The 13,621-nt window shown below is 36.6% G+C and overlaps 1 protein-coding gene across 1 annotated transcript in view; it reads left to right on the forward strand.

The window, feature by feature from the left end:
* PIEZO2 (piezo type mechanosensitive ion channel component 2) overlaps positions 1-13,621 on the forward strand; it is a 311,014-nt gene that overhangs the window by 136,854 nt on the left and 160,539 nt on the right. Inside the window, exon 4 of the mRNA XM_082754254.1 lies at positions 9,148-9,190. Coding sequence (XP_082610380.1) covers positions 9,148-9,190 — 43 coding nt within the window. The remainder of the gene's footprint in view (positions 1-9,147; positions 9,191-13,621) is intronic.

Genomic DNA, 13,621 nt, shown 5'->3' on the forward strand with positions numbered 1-13,621 from the left:
GAAATGGCTCCTTATTATCTTTAGAAAAAATATATATTTAAAAAAAAGCAATTTCAGAGAAAGGGCATGCATTACAAAATGTTAGTGGAGTCAAAGATACTACCACTAGAATGCTGTTTTTCTGTCATTTTAATATTCCTCTTGTTCCTGTGCAAGATTTCCTGGTTTCTGATCCTTATTTCTTTTGTCCGTAATTTCTTGAGTATGGATGTGCTGTTGAAGACATACTTTTTATATTTTCTCCCCATTCCCTATACTCATGCTGCAGAGTTCAGAAAGAAAATTGTTGACTCCTCCTTCTTCTGATGAGAGAAAAAGAGACAATGAAAAGCAAATTCCTTGCGCTGGCACACTGCACACATTCATCACTGCAGGAAACTAGGTCGACATTATTATTCATAACAGTATATTATGTTACAATAAAACTAAGCAGAGGGTAGCTCTAGAAATTGGAAGGATGCCCGTCAATCACTCTCTGAAGTGAAAGCTTTGCCTCTAAGATACTATTTAGCAGACAGAGCAGTGTTGGTTGGGGTGAGAGAGGAGAGAATTTCTCTGCCAACAAAAATGGAGAAAAATCTCATTTTCTCTGGGTTTATGAAAAATAAAACTTACTACAAGTTTTCTTTAAGTTCTTTGCTTTTACTTTGGAAATCAAAGCAAAGCCACTCTTCCATATTTGAAAAAAGGCCCATTTAGATATTATTTGGCCCCCTTTCAGAAGATCTGGAGCAGAACCTTGATGGTCTTAAACTCAGTGCCTCTCTGAGTTGAGGTTTATGTCCCCCAAGGCAATGGCAGAAAATCTCACCTTCTTTTGAGGCTGCTCCTCGGAGCCCTGACACCCTTTTCTGCTGTAAAAAGAGAGAATAAGGTATCTGTGGGCCATCTGACTCTTTCCTTCCCTACTCCTGCAGTGTGAGTGTGAGTCTGTGCTAGTGACCTGCAAGGTTCAGCTTTACACTATGTGTAAAATCCCTTTTCTCATCTTTTTTTTTTTTTTTTTTTTTTTGTCCCAGTGATCCACTTTCATAGGGAATGGGGAGCAGGTGGCTCTATTTAAGAAACTTAAAAGTCATCAGGATTAATTCAGATTTTCTGTGCTCTTGGAAATTTGGGTAAAAAAAAAAAACACCAACCGACCATTAGAGCAAACAAATAGACAAATAATAGATAATAATAGTTTAAACAAACAAAAAAACTTTCAATTAACTATATATATCAGGTTTCATCTGAAACAATTTCCCCGAAGATTTTCTAGTGTTGCGGGATTTGCTGTTTTGCTGCCTTCTTCAAGAAACAAATTTGGAATGAAAACAGGCTAAAATAAGAGTGGGTTTAAGTGTGTGCACATGTTGTAGGGGAAGATTGGCTGTAAGTTTTTTTGATATAGTATATCTAGGAAGACAAAATAAGTCATTATTGTTATAAAAAATCCTTGTGAAAAAGATGTTTTAAAAATGTCATTGCATTCAGGCAATTTCAATTGACATTATTACCTGGCAGTCATTTTAAACAAATCCAACACAGAAGAACAAATATAGATGGTACTTTCACAATTTTCTTTTTCAAAGTTATTATTTCTTCCCATGGTGTTTAATTAATAGAAGTCATCTTCACTTACAAAATACGGTGTGTGATTCTCATATAAAAATAGATAAGCTTCACATTTAAAGTAAGCTGTGTTTCATGTATTTAATGAATGAAGGAACTTTTGCCTCCTCTGCTCCCATTCTCCTGAAATGTTTAACTGCAGAACACTGCACCTTTTTGGTTTATTAATCAGTAGTTCATTAATGTTGTAGAAATAATACCTGTTGTTTACATTATTGAAAAAGTTTTTGGTTTTTGTGTTTTTGTTTGTTTTATTTTTATTTTTTTTTGCTATTCCTTATTGCTATTTAGTTTTGTTTCAGCCAAATTATCAAAGCCCACAGACTCAATGCAATTTTTTCCATTTATTTATGTGGATCAAGCTCAGAGGCACTGGTCCTACTGTTACACAAAGTGAGCTGGCTCTGGCTCTGCCTCTTTTTGGCATAGTCTGCCCAGAGATGCTGGATTCCATATATCCCAGATAGGCTAGGAAGTATTTCACATCAGGTTATCTCCCTTAAGTTAAATGATCAATATTAAAAATAATCCTCATCCTGATCCCCAATTCTGGTACTAATCAACATCAAAAAATAAAAAAGACAATATGGGCTAGGCCAGTTGGAGCAACTGCTCTTTAGGATATAGGGTTTATCTATAGGAGCTTTTCTGACACTTCTGGGCTCCCAGAGTTCCAGGAAAGATGCAGACTGGAAGGCAAGACTGGCAGACAGAGCCATTAATCACTTTACCATACCTGTTGTCTTCTTAATATTCATTTTAAAGCCATATGCCTCTCAATATATGCACATAATCATAAAGTCAGTACTACTGCACTTTGCTCTGTGTTCCTAGTCTGCCATTTTTGTAGTAGAAGTTCCCACTCATTAAAATCTCCTTAGAAGAGAACTAGTTTTGACGATTATTATTTTTCCTGTTAACATGGAATGAGTGAAGATTTCTTTTTTAATAGGAAAGCCATTTATGTATCTCATGATAATAATTTGATATTTGCCTCACAGGAAAAAATGCACAATAAATCTTTCCCATTACATTATTGCTTAGGGATCAAATTTGTACTCTTTATTCAGTCAAAAAATCTGTTGAAAGCTGGTATGAGTGGAAGGCAAGTGAAGACTTGCAATGTCTGGTCTTTGCTCTTAACATGACCTCTTGCTTGGTATGTATTCAGTAATCGCTTTCATCATCTAGCCAGCATCCTAGTCCACTAGCCCTCCACTACTATTTTACTGGTTTTAGTCTATTCAGCACACATCATAATATATCAGATTTTTTCTTATTCCTTCTCCTTGAGTTATTCTCCAAATGAAATATTCTGCCCTTTTGCCTCCTGGAAGTGGCTCCCTGGGGTTTTGTGGGGAGTCTGGCTGCACAGAGCATCTAGGAGCCTGCGTGTATGTCAGGTCAGGAAAAAACCTTCTCCTTGCTGTAGCAGATGGGATACAGCCCAGAAAAACAGGCCCAAGAGTGAACACTTTGACCTGCCCCTTCCTTCCCTAAGGTGACCCTAATTGGAAGGACTTTCTGGAGCACTTCAGGGCTGGTACTGAGAGTAGTGGTGTGAGCCCCATCTAGCAAGCAGCACTAGTGTGGTAGGAGTGAAGCAGTTAGGTCAGCATCCCTGACCACCCCACGGTACGTGTTTTGAATGGGGTTTGCAGTGGATTAGCTCTGGTCTGGTCATGTGCCCAGTAAGCATTGAAAAACAGAAGTTGTGTCCTTGGGGTGTCCTTTAGTGTCATGTGAAAGGAATCCTGTCATGCAAACCAGAGTATGCTAAGCAGGGGATTTGCTCAAGAAATGCTCTCCTGATCTCAATTAAAACACCAGCATGGACACAGTGGAATAGTAACAGCCCTTATTAAGAACTTTCACTTTAAAAGAATCTCATATTATTATCACAAATTATACACTGTGATGGGCACCAGAATGATAGGTGCAAGATGCAGCCAAGGTAGTTTCAATCAAAGGAAAAGGAAGTATAGTAGAGGTTTGTTTCTTAAAATGTACAGAGAATTGCTAAGTGTTAGGGTAGCATTGTCTGATACCAATTCAGGAGATAAATGATCAATTTCGTAAGAGGCACAGTGTATATAGCTAGCCATTGTGTAAGTAAGTACATAATATACCTACGGTGCTATGGAGAAACTAATAAAAAGTTCTTTCTTCTGCCATATTCATTTATGTACTCAAAACTGCCAGGCTGTTTCATAAAACCAGTGGTTCTGTATTGATTAAAAAGAATAATAATTATAAAAAATTGGATATTTGAGAAGACGTAATCTAAAACATTTCTGTTTGAGAGAAGATAGAAGTTTGACAATTTGGAGTTAGTGACTGCAAAAATGCTTAATATGAAGTTGCTAAAAACTTCATGTTCCCAACGGCAGTTTTTATCAGTTGCAGTTGTGTGCATTGCAGCTACTTAGCAATACTGGTTAGTAATAAGTCAGAAAGTACTAAGGTGATGAAGGAGAAAATACAGCAGAGCAGCACTGCCCAGTCCACTGAAAGGAAATTGTGAAACTTCAGATGGTTTAAATGGTACATGCATCTCTAGTGAAATTGAAGCTCTAGCAGGACAAACCAGTCTGCTCTTCCAGTTTGTTGAGACATTTTAGGTGTGGGTTCAGATACTCGGGTCCCTAACTAGTCCAGATGGGCTATCCTCTGTGGACTTGTGTGCTGTTCTCTGCTAAGTTGTTTGAGAAAGAGTTGAGTGGCAACTGCAACAGAAGGCTTTGCACAAAGTATATCTTTCTATTTCTGGAGCATTCTTTGTCGTTTTGTCGTCTTGATATACAAAGGGCTTTTTGTTTGTTTGTGTGTGTATTTTCTGGTTTGTAGAACACAATTAAGTGTCCCAGGCTTTACGTCAAAATTCTGCAATTGGTAGGAATAGTCTAAACAGCACAAAATCAGCAGTTCCTCTGAAACTCTTCCATCAGCATTAGAAAAAAGACCAATGGAGTTACTGCTGCAAGAATGCCTACCTGTTTCTAACGTGTCAGGGTTACATAGGTCACACGTGCATATAACTCTCATGAGCTAAGTGTTACTGTGCTATGTCTGGTACCATGGTAGTTCCTTCAGAGAGCCTGGGTGACCCTCTGTGATATTGTTGTCAGGCTCCAAGAAACCTATGCGTTTATATGTATATATGTGTGTGTGTGTGTGTGTATTGTTCATCTATTCCAATCACTGAAGCTCTCCATACTGTTCTCATTGTTTTCTTGAATTCTGACAGGCTCACTTAATGCTTATTGCAAAATGTCAAACTGTTTTTTTTTTGGTTCAATTAAGTTGTAATTTTACTTCTGGTCTTTATGTCAGATCACAGTGCAAAAAGAATGCAAGAATTATTATTGTCAGCATTAGAAACCTACCACTCTGATGAATTGAAAAGATAGTGGGGCAACAGCTAATCACTGTATGTGGTCAGACCTGTAGGGACCTTCATAGGGGTGGTATAGGAGGCAGGCATTTACAGTGCATGCCAGCCTTCGCCCCAAAGAGCTGCAGATCTCTGCTATACTGTCAGATTATATAATATACTACTGTCTATATAATATACTATATAATATATTACTCTGTGCTTTTTCTGAGCCTACTATTGCACTTCAGCAGCTGGCCAGCTTCCTGATTTGCAAAGGTGAGTAGCCTAGAAGTGGATTATGAGTCTTATCATGAAGTTCATAAGGTAGCTGTAACCAAACCAAACCAAACATGGAAACTACCATGTAAATGAAAGCCTACTTGTCAAAGAAGACAACTCTTCATTTCACAAAGATCTTTTTCATTTTATCTTATTAAGTCTCATGTTCTTATATGCTCATTCTTAGGCTAGGATTTCATTGAGTACATATGTGAACATGATGTGCATTTTACCATTGTTCCTATTAAATGTGAACAGTAATTCCTGAAGTACATTATACTTCATCTTTTTGAAGAATTTTAAAGCTAGTGCTGTTAATGTGAAACAGAATCTTTGGAACAGATGGGAATGGTCAGGCACTCTGGAGCAAATATTTGGAACAAAAGCTTAATTACACGGATACCAAATTAAGGTATTTCTATAAACAGTTTTGGTATTTTTGACATGGTGGTAAAAAACAGAAAGAAAAGAGAAGCCAAATTAGTTTAGGATCCAAAGTGTAGCTGCGGATAGATGCAGAAAGTTGACAGGTGAATGTTTTCCACAGTCCCAGAAGAGAAAGACTGAAGTGAACAGCCAAAATCATACTGATTTCTTTGGGAGCATGATCAAATCTTTAATTCATGAAAAACTCCTGTTTTGATTTTAATGAAAGTTACGTGACTTAAATCTTGTTTAATGTTTTGGAAGCGCTTGGTAAGGTTTAAATCAAGTACTAAGTTTTCTAGACTTTTAATAGCATTATTCTTCTTAGTGCTGCTGTTACCTCAGGGTATTTACTTTTGGCTGTTAGCACAGTGTAGAAATTGATACTATTGAGAATGAAATTGGCAAATCTTAAAACAGAATGTTTAGATCATAAACATTTTAAAATAGGACTCCATAAAAAAGATGTATATTTTTTTAATATGAAATGTTAGTTGTGTTCTTGGCAGGCTTTGCTTCAGAGGAGTCACATGCATTTCAAAGACCGTTCTGCTAGCCAGCTGCAGCCAAAAGATGATTTCAAACCAGTGGAGACCCAATTCCCTTTTCTCTTTTGCTATTTTTCTCTCTTTTTCTCTGTCTCTCTCTCTGCTGTAGAACGCTCTATATATCATACAGCTGAAGCGTAGCCAACCATGGGGTGAAAAATTCATATAACTAGTATACAAAACAGTGGAAAGAATAGAAACACTGACTAAAGATGCCAGTACTAGTCTGTACTTTAAGAAGTACTGTTGAAATATCTTTTCTTCAACAGTCTTCAAATCTTCAAACTTCAAAAACTGTTGAGTATTTTTTCAGAGCCAGTAGGATTGCACAAACTATATAGAGAATTGCTTATGTCTGCTCTGCACTTACTGTGGAGTGGCACAGTCAACTTTTTAGCAGTGATTTGATACCTCAGTGCTACATGATGTCCCATATACTCCAGGGGTGTGCAGAAAATGATGAATTCGGGATAACAGGACATGTTAATGTAGTGGATCTTTATCTATCTCAAAGAATTTATTCTCAGTGGAATGTTGATGTTTTATTGTGCTGCACGTGATATTTTTTTCATATTTGAAATAAATGTGTGATGTTGGAATGTTTACTCTCCTGCTTTTAAAGGCGTCTTTAGATCTATAGATGACTTCTTTTTACAAAATTTGAGCACAGTATGGTGAAAAGTATTGTATTTGAGTAGTTGTGCAGGCAGAAGTCTTGCCACACCTCAAGCAAATACACGTGCCACAATAGGAACTCCTGGTACTGACCAGACCACATACACTGTCGGGTTATTCCAGAATAGAACTTGTTTTTTTGTTTGTTTGTTTTTGTTTGTTTGTTTTTGTTTTTCCCATAACGTGGAGGTAGAGCTTTCTTCACCTCAGTTTTGAAGCGTTTTATCTCTGTGTACTCTGCTGGATATGGGCCTGAAATCCCTGCCTGCTTTGGACTGAATGGGGACAAATAAAAGTGTTTTTACATTAATTACTGGCTGTAGACATAACAGTCCTGAAAAGAAAAGCTCCACTGCCCTGCATTTTCATTAGTAAAGGTTTTTAGAGCCTTTCTTTGAAAATGTGCCTGTGACTGAAGTTTGAAATGACTATCAGTGAGAAGGTGAATGAAGAAGCAGTTCCAGAAACATATAGTGAAGATTCTTCCTTACCAAGTTTGGAACCAGCTGTGAGTCTCCCCCTTAGCCAACCCAAATCCTTCTTGTTTAAAGTTAAATGTCAAACTTTGGTTGTTTTTAGGAGTGTATACTTCAATGTAATTTCTTTTCCTCCCTCTAAAAAACAGAGATTAATACAAGGAATTTATTTTCTGTGTGCCCAGATTAATGTCATCTTTGGCTGTCCAATTAGGAACTGGGCAAGAGAGCCCTGAACAACACAGAATTGTAAGGAAATTAACTTTTGGGGTTTATTGCTTCAGTCATTATTTGTGATTTGCCACTGAGACAGATACCAGGTAAAACTGTATAGAAAAAATATATTGTTACTTTAAAGATTTATCGCAGTCTTCGTGGGCTAACCTGGAAAGTTTAATAAATTGAGTAGAAAAAATTCCGATTATAGGATTAAGAAAAGAAAAAAACACCACTGCAACCAAAAACCAAATAACCCCAAACTTCTTAAAAGTTGAGTCTTTAGATTCTTATCTAGATATGCAGTAAGTGTCCTGGATTCAAAAATGGAGAGTATCTACTAGGTCCTATTCAAACATTTAACATAGCAGATTAGAGATAAATATCATACTACAAAGAGAAGGTCATTGTTTTCTGAGCTGATGCCTTTAACTGAATTAGAAGGTAATGATGGTAAGAGAGACATCTACAGTATACAGAGTTTTGTTGTTGTTGTTGCTTTTTTTTTTTTTTTTTTTCTGAATGATAATATTTTATCCCACTTTTAATTTATGTTCCCCTTCAGGTGGCTCCATCAGCAGCAAGAATTATTGTCAGTTCTCTCATTTCAGTTTAAGTATGATGAAACATTCAAAACGAACTGTAGTTGCTTTCATTATATAGAGTCTGTTAGATGTCCCACAGGAGTGTAAAAAGGCAGTGAGAAAACTGTGACCCAGTTTCATGTCCTCCTGTATATTTGCCTTGCAGACCTGTATGACTTGAGGTATTTATGCACTTTGTAGCCTTTATGTATAATGGCCCTGGCAATAAACAAAATATTAGCAGGAGCTTAAAACAGATAAGCTAATGGTTGTGGCTGGGGTTGGGATGTTTGTGTGTTTTTGAGAAAATCTGGGTAAAAGTTGTATTAAGTGTATGAGAAATACTGAAGGAAATTATAACAGATCTGCCCATTGGAACAGTTTGTGGGGATGTGTCCTCAATCATATAGACAAAGTGAGCAAGTCCATTGCAGCCATTTTTATGTCTATGAAGAGTTAAACAATAAAGCAGAAATACATCTTCATGTTTTTGCTTAAAAAAATAAAAGGGCTGGATTTCAGAAGGAGTTGTAAAGCTTTCAGCAAGAATCAGGCGAACACTACAGTAAAACGAAAAGCTGAAATGTGAAGAGTGCGTGATGTGAGATGCCAGCTCAGCGCTTTCAGGAGTCATGTACAGATCCCACTGCTCTGAGGAGAGGAGACCACCCCTGGAATCGCAGTGAACTGTAGCAGTTGCCGGCTGCTTTGCAATGTAAAGGAGTTATATAGGCTGACACCCCCCCACACATAGTTATGTCACCCGGTGGTAGTCTCTCTTAACACTTCTTCACTCTGGGGAAAACAGATGTTATTTACAAGTACTTCTGTTGGGGTGGAAAAATCACCTTACTATACAGATTCCAGCTGCACAAGGAAAACAGAAGAGTAAGAGAGTTAATACAGTAAAGGCTCTTTACTGAGGGTGTTTGTTTTTTCTCCTCTTTGTATAGGTTCAACATGGGAGAAAACATTACGGCAGATTGGTTTTGAAAGGTAAGCCATAAATTTGTTTCATTAACAGTGCAAAAAGAAAAGGAAGGAAAAGTGCATGGGCAAGTTTACAGAATTATTTATTTTAGCTGATCAAATGTATCTATGACCTCAGATTTAGAGAGGAAGTTATGCAGTATCATGCACATGTATGTTCAGTTTCTCATTTTATGTCCTCTTCTGTTTTCCCAGTCTGTGATCTGAAGCAGCTTATTCACCATATGAACTTGGCTCACTATATTTTTCTGCTGGCGACTATATAGTGTGTTAGTATTAAAAAAGGTGACATGCTATTTGGGCAGAAGTCTTACTTATGAATGAAAATATTGCTCTCACTCGTATTATTTTTTCCATGAAACTTCTAACCTGTGACATATTAGTTGACAAAAGTAAATGAAGTTGAAAGAGGACCAAAGCTGGCAGAGAGCTGTTTAGCATCAGAGGAAAATTCAGAATTCAGCATTCCTCAAGTGCAAGAACTTCTTGCAGCCAAACTTAACCGCAAGGTCATCATACCAGAAACATATGTCTCTCTTGGAACTTAAACTAGGCCAAGCCCAGTAAAGAGTAATCTGGTGTTGAGGTTGAAATGCTCAATCTCGTATTTATTCTTCTACAAATGGTAATCAGAAGATCTGTTCCACAGTTGAATAATGTTTTGCTGTTTTCCCTTAATAGAGTAGCTTGTAGCTGTACACAAGTGTGTTTGGATCTCTGTTGACTGGACAAAAAGGGATTTCCCTTTTCTGTGCTGCATGAGTGCATACTGTGCATACTGCCTAGGGCATCTCAGCAAACTCTAAAGATGATACGTTCTTTCTGAAGCCAATAAATAGCTATATTAATCATATAAAACAGAAAATAACTACTTTCTTGCTTACTTTCTCACAAAGAGAAGGCAAGCTGCCTTTTTTCTTCTTCTTTTTTTTTTTTTTCCTCAAATTTACCATGCATAAAGTTTTTGTTACAATAAAACATAACTTAAGTTTCTGTTAAAAACAAGACTGATGCTTACATTTAAGTATGCTAGCTCCTACTTGTAATTAAGATTATTGTATCTTGGCAGCAGTACATGAAAAGCTTTTTCTGTATCATCTGTTTGTAGAAGAATTCTATCTAACATCATTTGTATAATAATAATAATAATAAAATTTAATGCTTGCCTTTCTCTGATCTTCCCCCAAAAAATCTGGCACTATGGCTCTCTCTAAATAGCTTCCAGGTCTTAGGTGACTTGGAAACTTAGGAGACATAGGAGACACCCATCTCTCTGAAAGTACATCTGCTTGAAGTTTCTAAAGAGATGCAAATGCCCTAATAATTTATAATTTTCTTTCTTTATAAGACCATTTTGAAAGCATCTATGCTATGGCCCCAAATGAGTATTCATAGGGTCTGCCTGGTTGACTTGTTCAGCTATTAGATTTCCATGTGAAATACTATATATGTCAAAAAAGAAGTGCTGCTTTTAACATAGTAGACGTGTTACTACATAGAAAGGTTATATTTTTTGTTCTCACAGTCATAAATAACTACGAACATTGGTACATATTATTTTAGTTTTTCAAAGGGAATGTAGGAGGGCAAATAATGTTTCAATTTGACAAAGCTCTGTCTCTGTGAAATTTAGCTTTTCACTGGCACTGTGAGTAGCTTTGTAGCTTTAGAGGCTCTGGTTAGTTTAAAATTAAAACATTACAGAATAATAAAAGCACTTTTCCTCCTCCAAATAATGTGTAGAGGTCAAATTCATTTCTATTGTAAATCTCTTAATACCAGTACAGTCATCCCTGTAAAGACTTTGGCCAAACATTTTTAAACAGCCAAAAAGTTACCCATTTTGTTGCCATATGTTTTTTACACAACTTGAAAATCCAGACGGTTATGGAGTATTTACCGTTTTGTAGCTGTGCACAAATGATCTGAGGAAACATGGGCATTTTCATTTCACAGGTTTCTACCCGTCAGAAAACTTTTAAGACTGATCAGATCACCAAAAGAAAATATATCTCTACTACTATAAATGTAAGAATTAATGTCTGGTTTCTTTTAAACCCACATATAGATAACATAAGGCAGAGTCTTAATTGATTGAAAGGAAAACCATGATACCACTTTGTTGCAGGATGATGGGAGGGGTTGTGGTTCATTTATGATTTGAGGTGATGCAATACCCTAAAAAGCATCAGACAGAAATTTCTTAACTGTGACACTTTACTGGATGTCGTCTTTTTAGATGTAGAGTGTTTTTAACAACTCAGCAAAGCCGAATCTTAAATGAACATTACACATTCTCATGTGCAAGGTTTAATATCATCGAGGGGTTCTTTGTAATAAGTTGTGCTTTTTTTTCAATTTGATTTCTTTATGAGCATCAGCATATCATACATTTCAGAAGGATACTATGGTAAAATGTCAATTCTTTCATTGCCCTATTCTTTTAAGATTAACAATTAGCACCTGCTAGCTGCTTTTCTCAGTCAGAATGGGGGGGAGGTCAGGGGGAAAGCAATTTTTAGGAATAGTAGAGTGAATTGATATCTTGGGTCTGCAGTTTGAAACTTTCAATAAAAGATAGTCAATTTATTTAAGCAGAGCTTATTAGGAGTTTTATTTGTGGCTTATTAGAAAGCAATTTCCAACCTATGATGTGTTTCAAAACAAGGGGAACTCACAATACCTGTGCATGTGCAATGTACGCACCACATGAAATACAGAGAAATCTTAATGCGCGGCTGAGAAGCCTGCCTGAGAGGAGACAAATACTTAGAAAAGTTTACTCTGCAGATCCCAGTATTTCCATTCCAGTTTAAATGGAAGAAATAGCTGATAGTTCTGCACCTTGGGAGGTTGTCAGCCTGGACTAACTTTAACTGAAGCAGCACATAGCAAAGATGTGGTGAAAATTTGAAAGTACTTGGCTAGATATAATCATAGAAGAGAAAGTATTTTTCATCTCAGCTTTTACAGAGATGAAGAAAAAAGAAAACAACAACAACAAACTTCTTTGAAGAGGTGGAACAATTAAAGTTTGTGTTTGTTTTTGTTTGTTTTGTTTGTTTGTTTTTAAATAACAACTCATCTTCTTAATTGTATTTTTGACACAAGTGTGATGTGAGTATATCAGCAGTAGCAAGTTGACTAACAGATCCATGAGTAATATATATACGAAGTCTGCTGTATAGTGGTTTGTAGCAGCATGTGCTTAGTATATTGTATTTGATTGCTTAAGATCAGAATTTCTTAAAGGAGTGGTTTCTTAAGTAAATGAAGTGTGACACATTGGTATATGTAATACTTGGATGCAGTGCACTTAACTTTCATTCACATAAGTAGGAATCCCAGATCTGCAGATCTGGGGATTTTTCTGAGGATGTATTGTTACATGTTTTCCCTAGTCTTACTCTCCTTGGTAGGCATCCCTTTATAGCCAATGAGAGAGACCGGAAAGTGGGCTCTATCTATTATGTCTGATCCTGTACTCATATTCTCATATTCTCCTGTTCTCATATTCTGTGTATCAACACTAAGAAAAGAAGCAGCAGCATCGTTTTGCTATTTGAAAACATGTCCTCTGCAAGCTGTTGTCTTAGACACACCTGAGTCAGCTCTGAAACGTCCACAGCATCTAAATGTGTTGTTTGAGCAAGGATATTCTTATGCCAGGAGGAAGCAAGATACACAAAAGGAAAGCCATTGAAAGTGATGTCCTAAAGAGGAATATGTCTTTGCTTAAAAACTGAAAAATTCGTACAAAATGTTCTTCTAAACAAGCTAATTTAGAGTGGATTGAGGGGCAGAAAGAGATGTGGAGACCCATTCTACGTTGTGGAAAATTCAGCCTAGATAATATAAAGGTTATGTCATCACTGCTTTGTGGTTACATGATGTTTATTCTGCAATAGTATAGTGTTTACATTTCTGTTGTCTTCATATCCTGAACAGCACAGAGATACCAAGAGATCTGATGGATAGGCTTTTATGTAAGCATTACTTGTGAGCTGAGCATGCTGCTTTTCAGTGCTAGAGAAATTAAAAATGCTGGAGCTTGAGTAAAGTAGCTTTATGTCCAGGAAATGACTAGAGTTAAGAGCTTTGCAATTACATGGAGTGTATCTGGGTTTGATAGATTTAAATGATTGCTATTGATTGTTTTTTGAGAAATTACAAATAAGCTGATTGTAGCAAAGTATAGTAGCCATCACCTTTGTCCAATACAATCTTGACTGCAGTTCCTACTGCAATTTCTACAGAAATTTTTGAAGAAATTTGGAGAGTTACTAAAAATGTTATGCTGTGTTATGCTGTCCTACAACAAACATGCTTTAAAATGTTGAGTATGTGTAACATCTGCACATCATACAAACTGTCATCTTACACTGTGCCTTCAAGCTTGCTTGAATACTGAAGAACCAAAGCAAGTAGATTTATGGA

This window comes from Aythya marila (genome assembly GCF_965140915.1).
Source record: "Aythya marila genome assembly, chromosome: 2".
In the NCBI taxonomy this organism is placed as follows: Eukaryota; Metazoa; Chordata; class Aves; order Anseriformes; family Anatidae; genus Aythya; species Aythya marila.